We start from the raw sequence: 15,422 nt of genomic DNA, 5'->3' as shown, positions 1-15,422 counted from the left end.
TCCCCTAATATCAACTAAGCAAACATGAGCAGGCTCAAATAATCCAGTAATAATCATAAAGTGGAGCAACCTGACAGTTGCCATGACATTTCTACAACTACTACTATGATTATTTCTATAGTCCATTACTATGATTGTTTTTCTAATTTATTAGTATGGTTGCTGTAGTAGAGAGGACCAAGGGCTACATATATTTTTAAATGTCAAACTATGAAGAACTAGTCTCACTGGTGAGGGTGCAACCCTCTAGCATAGAGTCACCAAACTGGAGTTATAGAAGCTAAGAGTAAACACTAAGACCGTGAAATTTTACAAGCCCTGTTGTTTCTAGGAGCTCAAGGGACTACACTTTTCCTTGGTTCTCACAATGAATGTTCAAGAATGAGCAAAATCAGATTTGCAAGCATCTTTGATGTCTCCATTTGTGGCAATTCTTTTGTTTTTTGCCCAGAAAAGGCCATGTGGACAACATACAAGGCAGAATAGGAGGACATGCAAAGGGAATGGACACAGAAAGCTGAGGACTGGGGCCATGTGTGCAAATAGACCACTGAATTAGAAAACTAAACCAATCGCCCACAGGTTAGCACAAAAAGACCAGCCCTAAGCTTTGTGTCACCATGGACCGCAAAGACTCAGCCTTTGTCAGAGGGCTCGTGCCTCTGAGCCCTGGCACTGTTCATTTTAACAAAATTATGTAATTATACTGATCATTTTCTTATTGGTACTCTCCAAGCTTTAAAAGCTTTTCATTCTATAAAATCAAGTTTTTAATAAATTTGATTCAACACCTCGTCTATGAAAAGAACTTAGAGAAAAGTTATTCATTTTGCTACTTATAATGAGCCAAAATAGCTAATGTGGATGGCCAAAATTAATTGGCTAATTTTGATGGTGCATCTAAAAACATTCTATAATCATATTCAAATTGAACTGTAGTCTGAATTTGAGTATGAGACAAAGTGTTGAAATTTCTTTTCCTACTTTGGTCTTCAGTTTGGGCTCAAACTGATGATTCTTGAAATATGTACAATGGGTCAGTATAATGGCAAACACTAAAATATCTCTCATAGTGATGTGAGTGATAGAGCTATTTATGTTGTGTCTTTGTTATCATAAATTATGATGCTTAAATTGACTAAAGGAGCTTTGTCAGATTTGCAGAATGCTTGCAACATGGATTGTCAATTTAGAATATTTATTAAGATTTGTTCTGAGTTGTCTCAGAGGTTCAAAACTGTAACCTAACTATTTAGAAGGTGAAATAATTGTTCAAAGCCAGCCAAAGTCACAAGTCAGGAGATTGCATCTCAATCAATGGCTTGATATGCTGGCACATGCCTAAACGTACAGGAGAAACAAAATGACTGAGCTTATTAGTATGCACTTGTCATCCTAGCCACAAAAGGAAGAGCAAATAGGAAGATGACAGCTGAGGCTGATCTGGACGAATGAATCCTATCTTGAAAATAACCAGTGCAAAAAAGAACTGATTGAGTGGCTCAAGTACTAAAGCATTGCCTACCTAGAACTTATAGGATCTGACTTCAAACCTCAGTACCACCAAAAATGAAAAGTTATAAAGAATAGATTTCTTCTGTATAAAGAGTCCAATAATATAAAACTCACATGAAGATTTTATTACAGAGCTGCAAATATGACTCACAAGTTAGGGTGCCTGCCTGGCATACACAAACCCTGGATCCAACCCCCCAACATCACAACTATAATGACAATAACAATAATAATACTAGTAATGATAATTAATTATGTAATATATTAAAACACTGGATTCGGTAACTAAAAGAATGTAAATTGGGTAAAATGTTCTAAATGAGAAATATTTTAGAAGCTTCACAAAGAAAAAGCCATATATACAAACAGTGCTTAAAGATGACTTTCTCTGATTAAAATAAGTTCTTCTAGTCACTAAGGTTACCTAAGAAAATTCACACCTAGATTTCCACAAAATATAATGTACATAGGGAAGGTTCTTGTTTAGCCATAAAGAAATGATTGGTTATATGATAAATATTTATTCTTGTCATATCTTTACAGAATATTTATTTTGAACTGATAATTTCCTTATAAAAATCAATCACGGTGGCCTGTGTCATTTCAGAGTCACCGTTTGGACATATCCAAGAAAATTCACTCCAATCAAGCTTGCCTGGACTCAAGAGTGCCAGTTGGTCGTCGCAATGATTCACCAAAGGTGGAGAAACAGAAGAGCAAGGATGAGACCCTTCAGTAGCAAGCACCACTATGACTAGAGGTTAGTTAAGCCCCAGGATTGTGGTTTCAACTGCCTGTCTGACAAAGGTACAATGTGAATGTTTGTACTGCCTTTCGTTTGAAATATATGTTTCATCTGAAATGACTACCCTGTCCTCCAATCCTTTTGGAAATGAAGTTTTAAGTGAAGCATAATATTAAACACTCACAATACTGTTAGGACTATTCATTGTTTTCCATAATTACATTTTTCTTCATTTATGGCTTTTGTGGCCCAAGATTTGTATTGTGATCTCTCGTATTGTTATGATAATAATGTTTTGAAATCTGTAATAGAAGAATGAACAAGAAAGATTTGTGGCTTGAAAGGAGGTTAATAGTTGAGATGCCTTGAAATTTTTAAATGTGTCAGATACATAATCAAATGTAGTAAGTAATCAAATTTGTAAATTTCAACTGTGATGGCTTAGTTTCTAGAGATGATGATCTGAAATTTTTCATCTCTGCAGAGAGCAAAACAAGAGCTCATCGAGGCGTTGGTAGCATTCAGCTAAGCCACCGGGACTAAGTTCCATCTGGTAGAAATCGGGGATGAGTTAGCAAGGGAAATAAGAATTTGCTTTTGACAATATTGTAGACACACCAAACCAGCTCAATTTCTATTACACTTTATCTTTGAAACTTCACATTTAGTTTGTAGGAAAATTGAAACTGTAATTATTCTTAAGCATACCGTATGTTCCTTCCATCTCCTTATTTGGTTTTGTAGCTAGCACACTTTTTTCTCCAAGGACATGTAAAAGTCAAAATACTAGATATAAAGTCTCTGAAGTGTTTCTGCTCCAAACCCTGTCTGTACAATCTGGATTCTTTCATGTAGTTAGCTTACTGGCTTCTGACATTCCTATAAAAATATCCCATAGAGCTTTTCTTATTACCTTTTCATTGACTCTCTGCAAGTGATAAAAATGAAATTCTGTAAAGGGCTTTGAAAACCATGCATATTGCAATTCCTCCACATTTCAAATACTAATCAAGTGTGACTATAAAAGAAACAACCACCGTAGTGAAAATTGCTGTAGTATGTTGAGACTCAAAGCCATTATTAATTCAATGGAAACTATTTTTTTCTTTTGGGATTATGGATACTAAAAAACTACCAGATAACACAATTCCTGAGATCAAAGTTTTTGTTTCAAGCTAAGAGAAACTTATTATCTAATCTTCTGTGTGTGTGTGTGTGTGTGTGTGTGTGTGTGTGTGATAATAGAATGGCAGCCCAGCTCTGTGCCTTGCTGAATAATACAAAATATGTTACAGTCCATGAAAGTCCCTGCTCTCAAAATATTTCTCATAAGCAATGGTTTTAAAGACATAGAGGAACTGGGATTCAAGTAATGAATGATTCAAGGCAATTGAGATTTATCAGATTCACTAGAGAAAGTGAAATGAAGTCTCCTTTCTTAGGTTAATTTCCATATGTGTTTGCTTAGAAATTATCCTTTGTGCATACCTGTTTCTATTTGCTTTCCCCTCTGAAAATCCAGTAAATTAGTTTTTCTTTGTTATGAGTAATAACTGCATGAAAATTTCATATATAAATTCATATATAAATTTCATATATATATGCAAGATAGATTAGAGCATAGATAAAATGTTTTCAAACTTTATCTTACATAACATGGGATATATGCCTTCATTTTTAGAGGCTAATTGGATTCGTACTTAACATTTATCATGCATAGTATTGATAGCTCATCCCTTAATAGGGAATTTGATAGTTTCCTTTGAGTTTAGGATGGGCAAATGAAACCCTTTCTACACTTTCTCTTTTGACTTTTATTGTATTTCATATACAATAAACAACATAAATTGTTCTTGGAAAGACCTGGGTAAGTACACATAACCAGACGTAAAGGACAAAAATACTACCAGTGGGATATATTTTTTACTAAATTCTTCATAGGAGATATATTTCTGATTAGTATTATAACACTTACAATAGAATATATTTGTATGCAACTGATCAAAACAGGAACTAAACACATAAAGAACAAAAAATATAATGCATACGATCTCCTTATGACAAAAGGAGTATCCCATCGGAGTCCCAACAAATCCACTGATTTCCACATTATTAAAGTAAGCTATGACTTCTACAGAGATTTTGATGCCTCAAGAGAAATTTTTCTTTATTGTTTCCTCCAGTAATGGATTTTTAAGTCCACAGACTACAAAATAAGAGTAATTACCTCTGTCATATTAAAGCATTTGGTCAATTCAGACACTTTTAGGGTTGTCTATTTATGTGTTTAGTTTCAGTGATCATGATTAAGAACCATGAACACTAGCAGCAACATCCATCAGTTATCTTATTAAGTGCCTAGTGGCTTCCAATCCAGAATCCTAGGTATCATTAGAGAGGCTCACAAGCTTACTGGTACCATCAAACTGACAAGTCCCTGATGGGTGATAAACTTGACTAAAGTATCAGCTAAATTAGCCAAGGCGAGATGGCTTCTTGGGGGCAAGAGTAGGACTAGAACTCACATATCTTGGTTTCTGAACTAGTGCAGCCCCTTATATGTCAGAAAAATAAGTAATACCAAGATGATAACATTCCCATTGGAAACCACCAACCACGGCACACGTGTATACTATGTACATCATGGGTAATGGGAAGAGCCCTGGATGCAGCTATCTGTCTGGCTGTGAATGATGGCCATGTATTATGGTAGGTACTGATTCTATACATCAGTTCTGCTAAAGGCTTTAATTGAAAATACCATTGGTGAGAAAAGGGAACATTTTAATGCAAAGCAATTGGTTGCTATAAAAAAAAAAGTCTCCAGGCACCAATGGCTCATGCCTATAATCCAAAATTCTCTGGGGGGGGTGAGATCTGAGGATCACAGGTCAAAGCCAGCCTGGGCAGGAAAGCCCATGGGACTCCTATCTCCAGTTAGTCACCAGAAAACAAGAAGTAGAGCTGTGGCTCAAAGTGGTACAGCCTTAGCCTTGAGAAAAAAAATCTCAATAACAGTGCCCAGGCCCTGAGTTCAAGCCTTAGGACAAACCAGAAAAAAAATTATCATTCAATTGTGCTACTTTGCTATTAATCCATGTTTTGAATTGTGGTTAATCTGAATATACAGTATTTATATATTTTCAAATATTCATGTTCAGTAGCTTCTCTTGGTATTATGATAGACAAATGAAACCTTTTGTAAGGACTCTCTGTGTCTGTGTGTCTGTCTGTGTGTCTGTCTCCCTCTCTCTCTCCTCTCCTCTGTCTCTCTCTCCTCTCCTCTGTCTGTCTGTCTCTCTCTCTGTCTCCCTGTCTGTCTGTCTGTCTGTCTCTCTCTCTCTCTCTCTCTCTCTCTCTCTCTCTCTCTCTGTCTCCCTGTCTGTCTCTCTGTCTCCTTCCTTCCCTCCCTCCCTCCCTCCCCGCCCCCTCTGGCTTCACTATATAGCTCAGCTAAGTATTGAACTCATGATTCTCCTGCCTCTGTCTCCTGAGTGCTGGGATTAAAAAACAAAGACCGCCACATCTAACTTTCTTTTGTTTCTTTGCTGTTTAGACATTAGTCATTTCATATTTCTTTCTAATGAAAGTAGCATTTGTAGAACCTTTGTAGCATATTCAAGACTAACAAAATAAGCTTAATTAAGGAAGGGGTACTGCTTTTCTGGTCTTGCTGCTTCAGGATACTCATATTTAGTCTCCCAATGATAGGTTATGGATCCTTTACAAATATTTGGATAATAGTATATTTAAAGGAATTCTTTATCTGAGACATTAAATGTGAACTACTGTGATTGACATCAGTGGCTGGGGCCAAATTATGTAATGGCATGATATTGCATCCAGGAGAAAGGAAGGAAGGGAAGAAGGGAAAGAAGGAAGGAAGGAAGGAAGGAAGGAAGGAAGGAAGGAAGGAAGGAAGGAAGGAAGGAAGGAAGGAAGGAAGGAAAGAAGGAAGGGAAGGAGGGAGGGAGGGAAGGAAATGAGAACTACAGGCAGTGACACCAGCTTCTGCTTCTTTTACCAAAAAGCTAATGAAAATATTTCACCAGATCTAATCAATGACATTCTTTTTAGTGGGTCCTTAATTCATTCATGTGGCTTGGTGGTTCTCACATCATATTTCATAAAAACTGTCATTAATTCTGCATGTTGTTTTGCCCATAAATAGCTAATATTGCAGTTCTATGAAAGCAGCATAAATAAGTGGGATGAGGGTCAAGTTCAGACCTCTGCAGTATTAACTGAGACGGCTGTGCTTTTTTGCTCTCCTACTTGTTCTCCATCAGGAATAACTTTGTCAAACTCCTATGTTTTGATTTATCAAATTGGGTTCTTAAGATGGGTGTTACATTATAGCACTTTTGAAGAGTACATTAGACTAAATAGGTGAAAGTTAATCTAGTGCCTGATAAACTGTAATTAATTCAGTACTGTAGTAATATAATAAATTGTTACAAGTAGATTGCTAAGGAAATCAACTCTAGTGTAGGAAAACTTCCAACAATATCTACACCAAGTTCTGGCTGTGGCTACCTAATGCTGTGGATTTGTAGTTTTTGCACTTTCTGAGTTTCAGTTAACGTATATTTTTTTTTGAGAACTCTGTCCTTTGAGGACATTGATGACCCTTGTGAAGTTATGGACCTAGGAAGAGATGAAAACTTTTTGGTAATGTCACTAATTCCTGAATGTGAGAAAAACTCCAGTTATAGAGACATGTGGATGATCGAGTCCTCTGACACATTCTTTTTACCTCCACAGCAATAATTTAGGGAGACTATAGGGCTTTACTCATCATCAGCTCTGGAGTTATTTTTTAGTAGGTGAGTGTGTTCATTGGAAAAGTTTGCATTAAGCTATTGGTTGTGCATCCAGTTCTATGGGTTGATTTGCAGTTGGAAGGTTGATGGGGGAAAACATCTGAAGCATGGTAACAGAAGTAGGTCTGGGCAGACCTGGGCAGGCGATGAATCAAGATATAGTCACTAACAAGACTTCAGCTAACCATGCAGGGAGTTAAGGAATTTTCCTGAATTGGAGGACAGACCTCTTTACACACCCCTGCATAAGTCAATCACTGGACACAACTACTCCCAATACCTGACTGTGACCATGAATATGGTGTCTTCCTTCAGCCAAGCACAACTTACTTCAGAATAAGATGATTATTGCTTAGCTGCAAAGACAAACTCATTACTATATACGAGTCATCAAAGATGAGAATTTTCATTTTTCTCCTTATCTGTCCCTGTAGGAACTGAAATGTTGGCTAGAGTTTAACTAATGGATAGGAGGGAATGGAAAAAAGTGTCAATACTGAGAATTCATTATTACCATAAAACATATTGTTTCTCAGTGTTATTCTAAATAGTGCTCTAAGTGAAATAAATACTTTTACCTTAAAGACTAGATAATTTTAAAAGCAGGTACGTACTTGTACTTCAAAGTCCAACATTTAAAATACTGTATAAATTAAAACTGGCAATAAAAAAACTAGTATATCTTGAATTCTTTTCTTTTTATTATATGGTAGTTTTATTTTTATTTCTATCCATCCTTAGTTGTTTAATTTAAAAGTTTATATACATCTGTAGGATACAGTGTGGTATTTCAATGGACATATATACTGTGTACTGCTCAAATCAGAATAATTAGATTTCCCGTGTTTTTATCCTCTATTTTCAGAACCTTCAAACTCATCTATTCTTATTTGCCATAACAGGTATTGTTTCATTTTTCTGTTTAATGTTAAAGGAAAGTTTTCCCTGTATAGACAGAATAATGATGTTAATAGAATTCACGTAATATTTATAGGTAATGCTCTTCAAGCTTAAAAATACTGACACACTAAAGAAAACATAAGATTGCTCTTCATTTTGTACCAACCCTTTTAAATGTTATAGAATGCTTTGGAAGGAAAACCAAAGTCATTTTCTTCTTTGAACAATTCTGAAATATCATTCTCTATTAGGGAGTTGTGTGAGCACTGACAACCTTGCCCTTTTTCTTCTCTAGAGATTAATTTATTTCCTGCAGTGCGTGATCTTCATGGAAAAATCTCATTCATCAGCCCTCACCAATGGGAGATCTCATAGCAGAATATTAATTACAAAAGCAACACCACATACTTAATTGAAAGAAGACCTTGTTCTCTAGACAAAGAAACCCTTTCTTTTCCTTCCTAATCTATCTGCTCCTCATTCTGTGGCTTCACAGGACCAGTATGTATGAGGAAAATATTCTACAAAGTGTTGAGGAATTGTGGGAAATATGCAGGAAATATGTAACCAAACAGACTCAGGAATTAATTCTAACTCAAAAATTGTCCCATTTCATTTTGAGCTTGCTTTCTAGTCTTTAAATATAGAATAAAATGTTTATCTGGCATGGAAGCTCTTCTGCATTTAAAATTATTTGATGGGCAAAATAAGTTCAAAGTGTGTTTAAATCCATATTTTGGGGGGATCTGTTCCCTAGAGAAAGGTTAGCACACTACGGCCTATGGATCAGATCTGTTCCATTGTTTGTTTTTGTATAGTAACTTTTCCCACTATAAGTGGCTTAAAATGTACAAAGTAGGATGAGTGAAATGTGAAAAATATAGTTTAAATGTCAATTTCTTCACATGAAGACTTATTGGGACAGAGCCACTTTCAATCATTTACATGTTGTCAATGATGGCTTCAGTTCTCTATTGGCCAAGTTGAATAGTTGTAACAGTGATTTACTATTTGGCACTTTACAGAATAATTTACAAACCTTTGCTCCAGAGAATGATTCAGAGATTCTTTAGAATTCCAGGATATTTTTTAGTCAGGCCTTCTATTGATTCTGGTGGAAGAGGCCTATGAGATAGATTTTGTGTGTGTATGGGGCTTGAATTCAGGGCTTGGGCTCTGTCCCTTAGCTTTTCCCTGTAGGCTAGCACTCTATCATTGACCCACAGTTCCACTTCTGGCATTTTGTTGATTCATTTGAGATAAAGTCTCATGGACTTTTCTGCCCAGGCTGGCTTCAAACCATGGTCCTTAGATCTCCACCCTATGATTATAGGCATGAGCCACTAACACCTGGCTCAGATTATACAAAATAAACAAAATGGCGAGACAAAGGATAAAAGGTGAACTAATGCCAACAGCATACTCACAAGACAATATGTTGAAAATTAACTGTACAACTTGGGGAGGGGGAGGGAGGAGAGGAGGGGAGAAAAACACGGGAGGGAAATAAAAAATTAAAACAAAGAATTGAGAAAAACTTCTCTCTTGTTTTCACTCATCCAACACACCTACAGTATTAGAAAATGCACATCTTTAAACAACATGTAAGATGTGAGCATTTCTGTTCCCTGACCACTGCTATCAATTTAGTCTCAGCTATCTGTTACTATCAACTGCATGTCATGAGGATTGTAGAAACTTTCTGACTAATCCATCTGCTCTGTCCTTGTCGTTGAGTGTTCATTCTTTGCTTGTTCAGCCAGAGGCAATGTGCTGAGACCTAACTGTGCTAAGACCTCCATGTGTTGAGTTCTTAAACACGGAATACTCTCCTAACAGTCCTCAAAGACTTCTCCATTTCTCCCCCTTTCCCACTTGCCTGGCAACACTGGCATCCTGTTTTCTAAAATCTTAAAGGGAAGGCCACTCTGACATTTACATTAGGACTCCTAATGGCCTCCTTTCAATATGGGTGTCCCTTACAAAACCACTTTATCTGAAATTATAGTCGATGTATCTGGAACTGCTTCTCCAATTTTTGGCACATGTGTACTTCCTTTTTAAAAATTGATTATTGCTCTTTTTTTCCACTCATGGGGGCATTATAAACACAAGGATTACATTTTTTGGCCAGTTTGCTCTATTTTTAGATTCTAGAAGAAAAGTCTGGCTCTTAAGAAGTCCTTGATAAATATTTATTGAATAAATAAATATAAACTCCAGACTCTTATTCTATACTTGACAGATAATTTATGGCATTTCTCATAAATTTTCTATATACAAAAACAGTTGTCATGAGTGTGTGGGTATGTGTGTGTGTGAATTGCCATCTCTGAAAAAACTATGCAATACTACTTAGTCATTGGTAATGAGAAAGAATGAAGTGATTGTTACCAAGTATCATTTGCTTGTACAATCTCAGAAAACAATTTAATTACAAAAGATACTAATGAGAAGAAATAAGACAACTGGTGCAAATATGAGAATAGGGATGCAAATCCAGCCTGAAACATTCAGGATAGGTTCATTCAATTGTTCAGAAGAGGCTGTAGCCTCTATACAGCTGTTTGCTAAGGAAGTAGATGGCTTGCTGAGGTTTTGCTGTTCAGAATCAGATCTAGCACTCAAAGTTCCCAAGAGGGAAAGTGAGATGTTAATAGACTTGATTTAAATTAATGCTTTGGGAAACATCAGCTTAACAAGAGAATATAAATTAGTTTGAGATATGCTTGAATTCATATAATATATGAATGATTCATATAATAATGATGCATATAATATATGAAGAAATGGAGGTTTTCTTTCGCTTCAATCTTCTCATTCAAAGAATTTCCCATCTCATTTTATGCTTTCAGCTTCATTAAAAAAAAAATTGAGGGCTGGGGATATAGCCTAGTGGCTAGAGTGCCTGCCTCGGATACACGAGGCCCTAGGTTCGATTCCCCAGCACCACATATACAGAAAACGGCCAGAAGCCGCGCTGTGGCTCAAGTGGCAGAGTGCTAGCCTTGAGCGGGAAGAAGCCAGGGACAGTGCTCAGGCCCTGAGTCCAAGGCCCAGGACTGGCCAAAAAAAAAAAAAAAAAAAAAAAATTGAGGGCTGGGGATATGGCCTAGTGGCAAGAGTGCTTGCCTTGTATACATGAGGCCCTGGGTTCCATTCCCCAGCACCACATATACAGAAAATGGCCAGAAGTGGCGCTGTGGCTCAAGTGGCAGAGTGCTAGCCTTGAGCAAGAAGAAGCCAGGGACAGTGCTTAGGCCCTGAGTCCAAGCCCCAGGACTGGCCAAAAAAAAAAAAAAATTGAATAGCAAGTGTTCTATCTATTGGTTTACTTTTTCTTCTTCTTTTTTTTTTTTTTTTTTACAAAGATATATATTCTGACCATTAAAGAACATTCCTTTAGCTTATCATTTTGAAAAAGAAAACATTTTTTTAAAAGACAACAAAACAAAACTTTGTTTTATGTTTATTCTTCTAAGGAGGTTGTGGTTTGTATTTGTTTGTTTTGATTGCCATGGACCTTAGTCTACATGACTCCAACTTCTGCCGTTAATCCCATCTTCTCTTGAAGTAAGGAGACTGGGTCTAGGCTTCCCCTAGATATAATTTATATACCCTAGATAATTTGCCCTTGATTTCTCCTGTTTCCCTAGTTGGTTTGCTTTTCTATTAGCTTTAAGTGTTCTCATCTGGTTGCTTTGCTTATGAATAACACTTTTGTTAGGTTTAATTCCATACACCTTATGTATTTTGGCCTATAGAAGCTTTGTGCTAGTTGCATTCGGGGCTGCTGGTCTTTAAATCCTCCAGCAGTCTTCTAGCTCTCCAACAAAGACTCATAACTGACCTTTTAAGTGGTGGAGAACACTACATAATATTCAGTGAATATTCAAGCAATTTAAGAAATATCACTTAAAATTAAATTTGCCACTTTCACCAAAAGAATGAGCAATGAGTGCTCCCAGATGAAGGTTTGGTTAATTTGGATTTTAAAACTGAAATAATTATTTTAAAAATCCTGCATATTTTGAGATTTCTTCAAAGTTAATACTACCACAGAGTTTTATTTACTGTGACATCTGTGGTTCTGTCCACTAGAACTGACTGCTAGAGCAGGGATACTATTTGGAAGATTTCTGTGGTGGTTGAGAAGATTGGGCTAGATCGGGCAGTGTGAAATGACCTATCTAGTCCCTTCTAAATTAACTGCATTAAATCCCATTATTTCATTTTGAGATAATGTAATTATTCTGTTTTTTTTTTCACTTTTTTTCCACTTTTCTGCCTGATTTTATACTATCTTAAATCAGTTTATTGACAAGGGAGAGGGACAGTAATAACTGCCAAGATGATGGATTGAACTTTACAACTACAGGTTTATAATAATTTTATGTGAATATGAGATAGTAATAACAGGTAATATCTCTTTAGCACTTTACATTTTATAAAGCACTTTGTTAATCCATTATTTCATTTGGTAGTTCCATAACTCTGTGAATCAGATATTGTTATCAAGTTATTCAATAATAAGGGACAAAATCTAGACTCTAGGACACAGCCAGTGAGTTGTAAAGTTAAGGCTCAGATCTAGATCTTCAGATTCCAGTACTTTGTATTATAATGCATTTATTTCATTTTTCCTTATTTCTCTCCACCAAAAAAACAACAACACTGCAAGGGAGAAATGTTATTATTTACTTTTACAGATAATATCTCAAAGATAGAAAGTCATAGAAGTAGAAGTTAAATCTGAACTTATTGCCTAAAAACGTTCTCTTATTTATAATGTATATTCTGTAGTAGTTGTTTTGCTATTTTTTGATGTAAGAAATCTCTAAATATGTAAATGTTTCCATTGGGAAAAGGAGTGGATCATGAGCAGAGAGAATGAAGTCAAATTGAAAAGAACATGGTACATAGGCTCTCTTCCATATTAGGCCACTGTCTACTTCTTACTCCAGTTAGCAATGAGAAATGTTGAAAATCTGAGAAACAAAAGATAAAGAAAGTACATGTCATGATTCCTGGAGAAATCCTGTTTCTTCTTGTTTTAACATAATCATTCTTCTTCCTGTGAACTCAGAAGTCACAAGACTGAAGACTTTGTATTTCACAAGCACTATAAAAGAACAGGTGATGAGGCAGTGTTAGATTCTTTATTTCAACTCATTTAATCTTCCTACCAACACCATGCAATAGGTATCATTATCCCTTTATCTGTCCTGTATTTTATAATAATGACATGATATCCATAAGGTTAAGTAACTTACTTTAGGTCATCTAATTAGTAGTAATAGAAAAAGAATCTAAGAAATAGAGGAAAAGAAGAATAACTAAATGAAGTAAGTAAAGGAAAGAGGATGAGAGAAAGAAAGAAATGAGAGAAGTATGAACAAAGAAAAAAGAGGAAGAAAAAGAAGTCAGTCATAGTGTAATGACTACTCAAGAGCAAATCCATGCAGGCATAGTGAGTAGGTTCAGAGGTTAGCACTTAACAGACCCCTTGTGCAATCAAAGGATGAGATTTCTGGCTTTCTGTACCACTTGACCAGAATAATGCTTGCTCGTCTGGCTTTTTATCTACTCATACTTTGTGCTTTAAAAAGACATAGTGGAAAGAAAGAAAATGTCTTGTCTGAAAACCCAGAATTCCTTTTTACTTTACTTCAAAATATGGTTGGATATTGTATTAATGTCATGGTGGAACATATGTTAATTAGCAGCATTCAACAGTATAGCTGATGCTTGAAGCCTATTGGAGTTTTTTTTGGTCTGGCTAACATTTGGAAATACCCTTCTACTCTGTAGTTAGAACTCCACCAGGTTTGTATTCTATTCCACATGCCTAGTGCCAGCTGCAAAGACTGTTGGCTATGGAGTCAGGCCTTTAAGGGTCACCATCAGCTTCAGACTTCCACTAGCTGTGATAGACATGGCAGAATTTCATTGTGACCTTATCTTATATTACCCATAAAATAGGATTAGAGCAATGATGGACTAAAATGCACAGAAACGCATTTTTCAACAACACTTTATAAATTCCAAGTTTTATCTCCTAGCCTGGTATATAGAAACATCTATCCTGTTTCTGAAGAATTTACATCTTTTACTTTTTTTTTGCTTTGTTTTCGTTTATTTTTTGCTTTGCTCCAAATAATTTCTCAAAAGGCATATATGCATGTAAAAGTTTCATAAACAGTATTGCACAGCAGGCATACTTCTAATTGACCTCTCTTTTATTCTTTATAGAAATCTTCAAACATGAAAAACATCAAAAGCAACAAGATATGATGGAAGCCACTTGAGCAGTAAACATAAATGTTGCAATGGGAAAGGAAGTTAAGGCTCCTCTCTGAAAAACAACAGTTTCCCAGTGGAACTCCATGAGAACTTTGGCTGGCCAGTGGGAAGGAGAAAGCAATCTTGAAAGTTGTAACAGCTAAAACTCAAAGAGAATACTATGATAAAAGAACTTTGTATTCTGTTGTGTCAAAATCTGCATGGTATTGGTTCATTGTAAGGACATATTTATTTAATGTACACATTGTGGTGGTTATTTCTTTTCTTTGTGTGTGTGTGTGTGTGTGTGTGTGTGTGTGTGTGTGTGTGTGTGTGTGTGTTGGTCTTGGGGCTTGAACTCAAGGCCTAGGTACTATCCTTGACCTTTTTTGCTCAAAACTATCACTCTACTACTTGAGACACAGCTCCACTTCCAGCTTTTCGGTGGTTAATTGGAGATAAGAATCTCAGTGCCTTTCCTACCTAGGCTGGCTTTAAACTACAATTCACAGAGCTCAGCGAGGATTACAGGTGTGAGCCACTGGCATCTGGCTCTTGTGGCTATATCTGCTTCTGTGTAGCTTAATTGTTTAAGCTTTTGAAAACTATTTAGTACTTCAGTTACTGAGTAAAATTATTGTAAGAGCTCACCAAATATTTCCACTTCATTCTAAAATTAGTTTTGTCGCCTTTCTAATGTTATCACCATTCCCACAAGAGTAATTTAAGGGAAAATAATTATATCTACAAATCAAATATAACCAAGTTTTTTCTTTGATATCCTGTAAACTATAGAAATGAGTTTAACTTTATGTTTTCAGTCTGTTTTTATATACATTGTAAATAACTGTGTTCATCCCCAAAAATTATTGAAATCAGAAATTTTTCATTACTGTTCCCTCTATAGCCTAAGAACTAGTTTTGACTAAAATATTACCAAAGTTCTGATATTATACCTTATGCTTTTATGTACTGTATGCTAGATGATCCTTTAGATAAAAGTTTATTAGATTACAGCAAAAACATACAGTTAATCATATTTGATAAAAAAAGAAAAAAATAGAATTCTAAGTTAGAATAAACTTGCAATTTGTAAATTATTTCAATTGCTATCACATTTTTAATATTTATCTTGTTATACATTAGATATACAGCAA

The 15,422-nt window shown here is 35.7% G+C and overlaps 1 protein-coding gene across 1 annotated transcript in view; it reads left to right on the top strand.

Moving 5' to 3' along the window:
- The window catches only part of Themis (thymocyte selection associated), a 160,226-nt gene extending 145,649 nt beyond the window's left edge, over positions 1 to 14,577 (top strand). Inside the window, exons 5-6 of the mRNA XM_048354052.1 lie at positions 2,123 to 2,275; positions 14,236 to 14,577. Of these exons, the coding sequence (XP_048210009.1) occupies positions 2,123 to 2,254 (132 nt within the window). The 3' untranslated portion in view covers positions 2,255 to 2,275; positions 14,236 to 14,577. The remainder of the gene's footprint in view (positions 1 to 2,122; positions 2,276 to 14,235) is intronic.
- Positions 14,578 to 15,422: the final 845 nt, after the last annotated feature.

Source organism: Perognathus longimembris, chromosome 9 (assembly GCF_023159225.1).
Source record: "Perognathus longimembris pacificus isolate PPM17 chromosome 9, ASM2315922v1, whole genome shotgun sequence".
Lineage (NCBI taxonomy): Eukaryota > Metazoa > Chordata > Mammalia > Rodentia > Heteromyidae > Perognathus > Perognathus longimembris.
The sequence above is the reverse complement of the archived record's forward strand: the minus strand, read 5'-3'. Positions and strand labels throughout refer to the sequence as shown.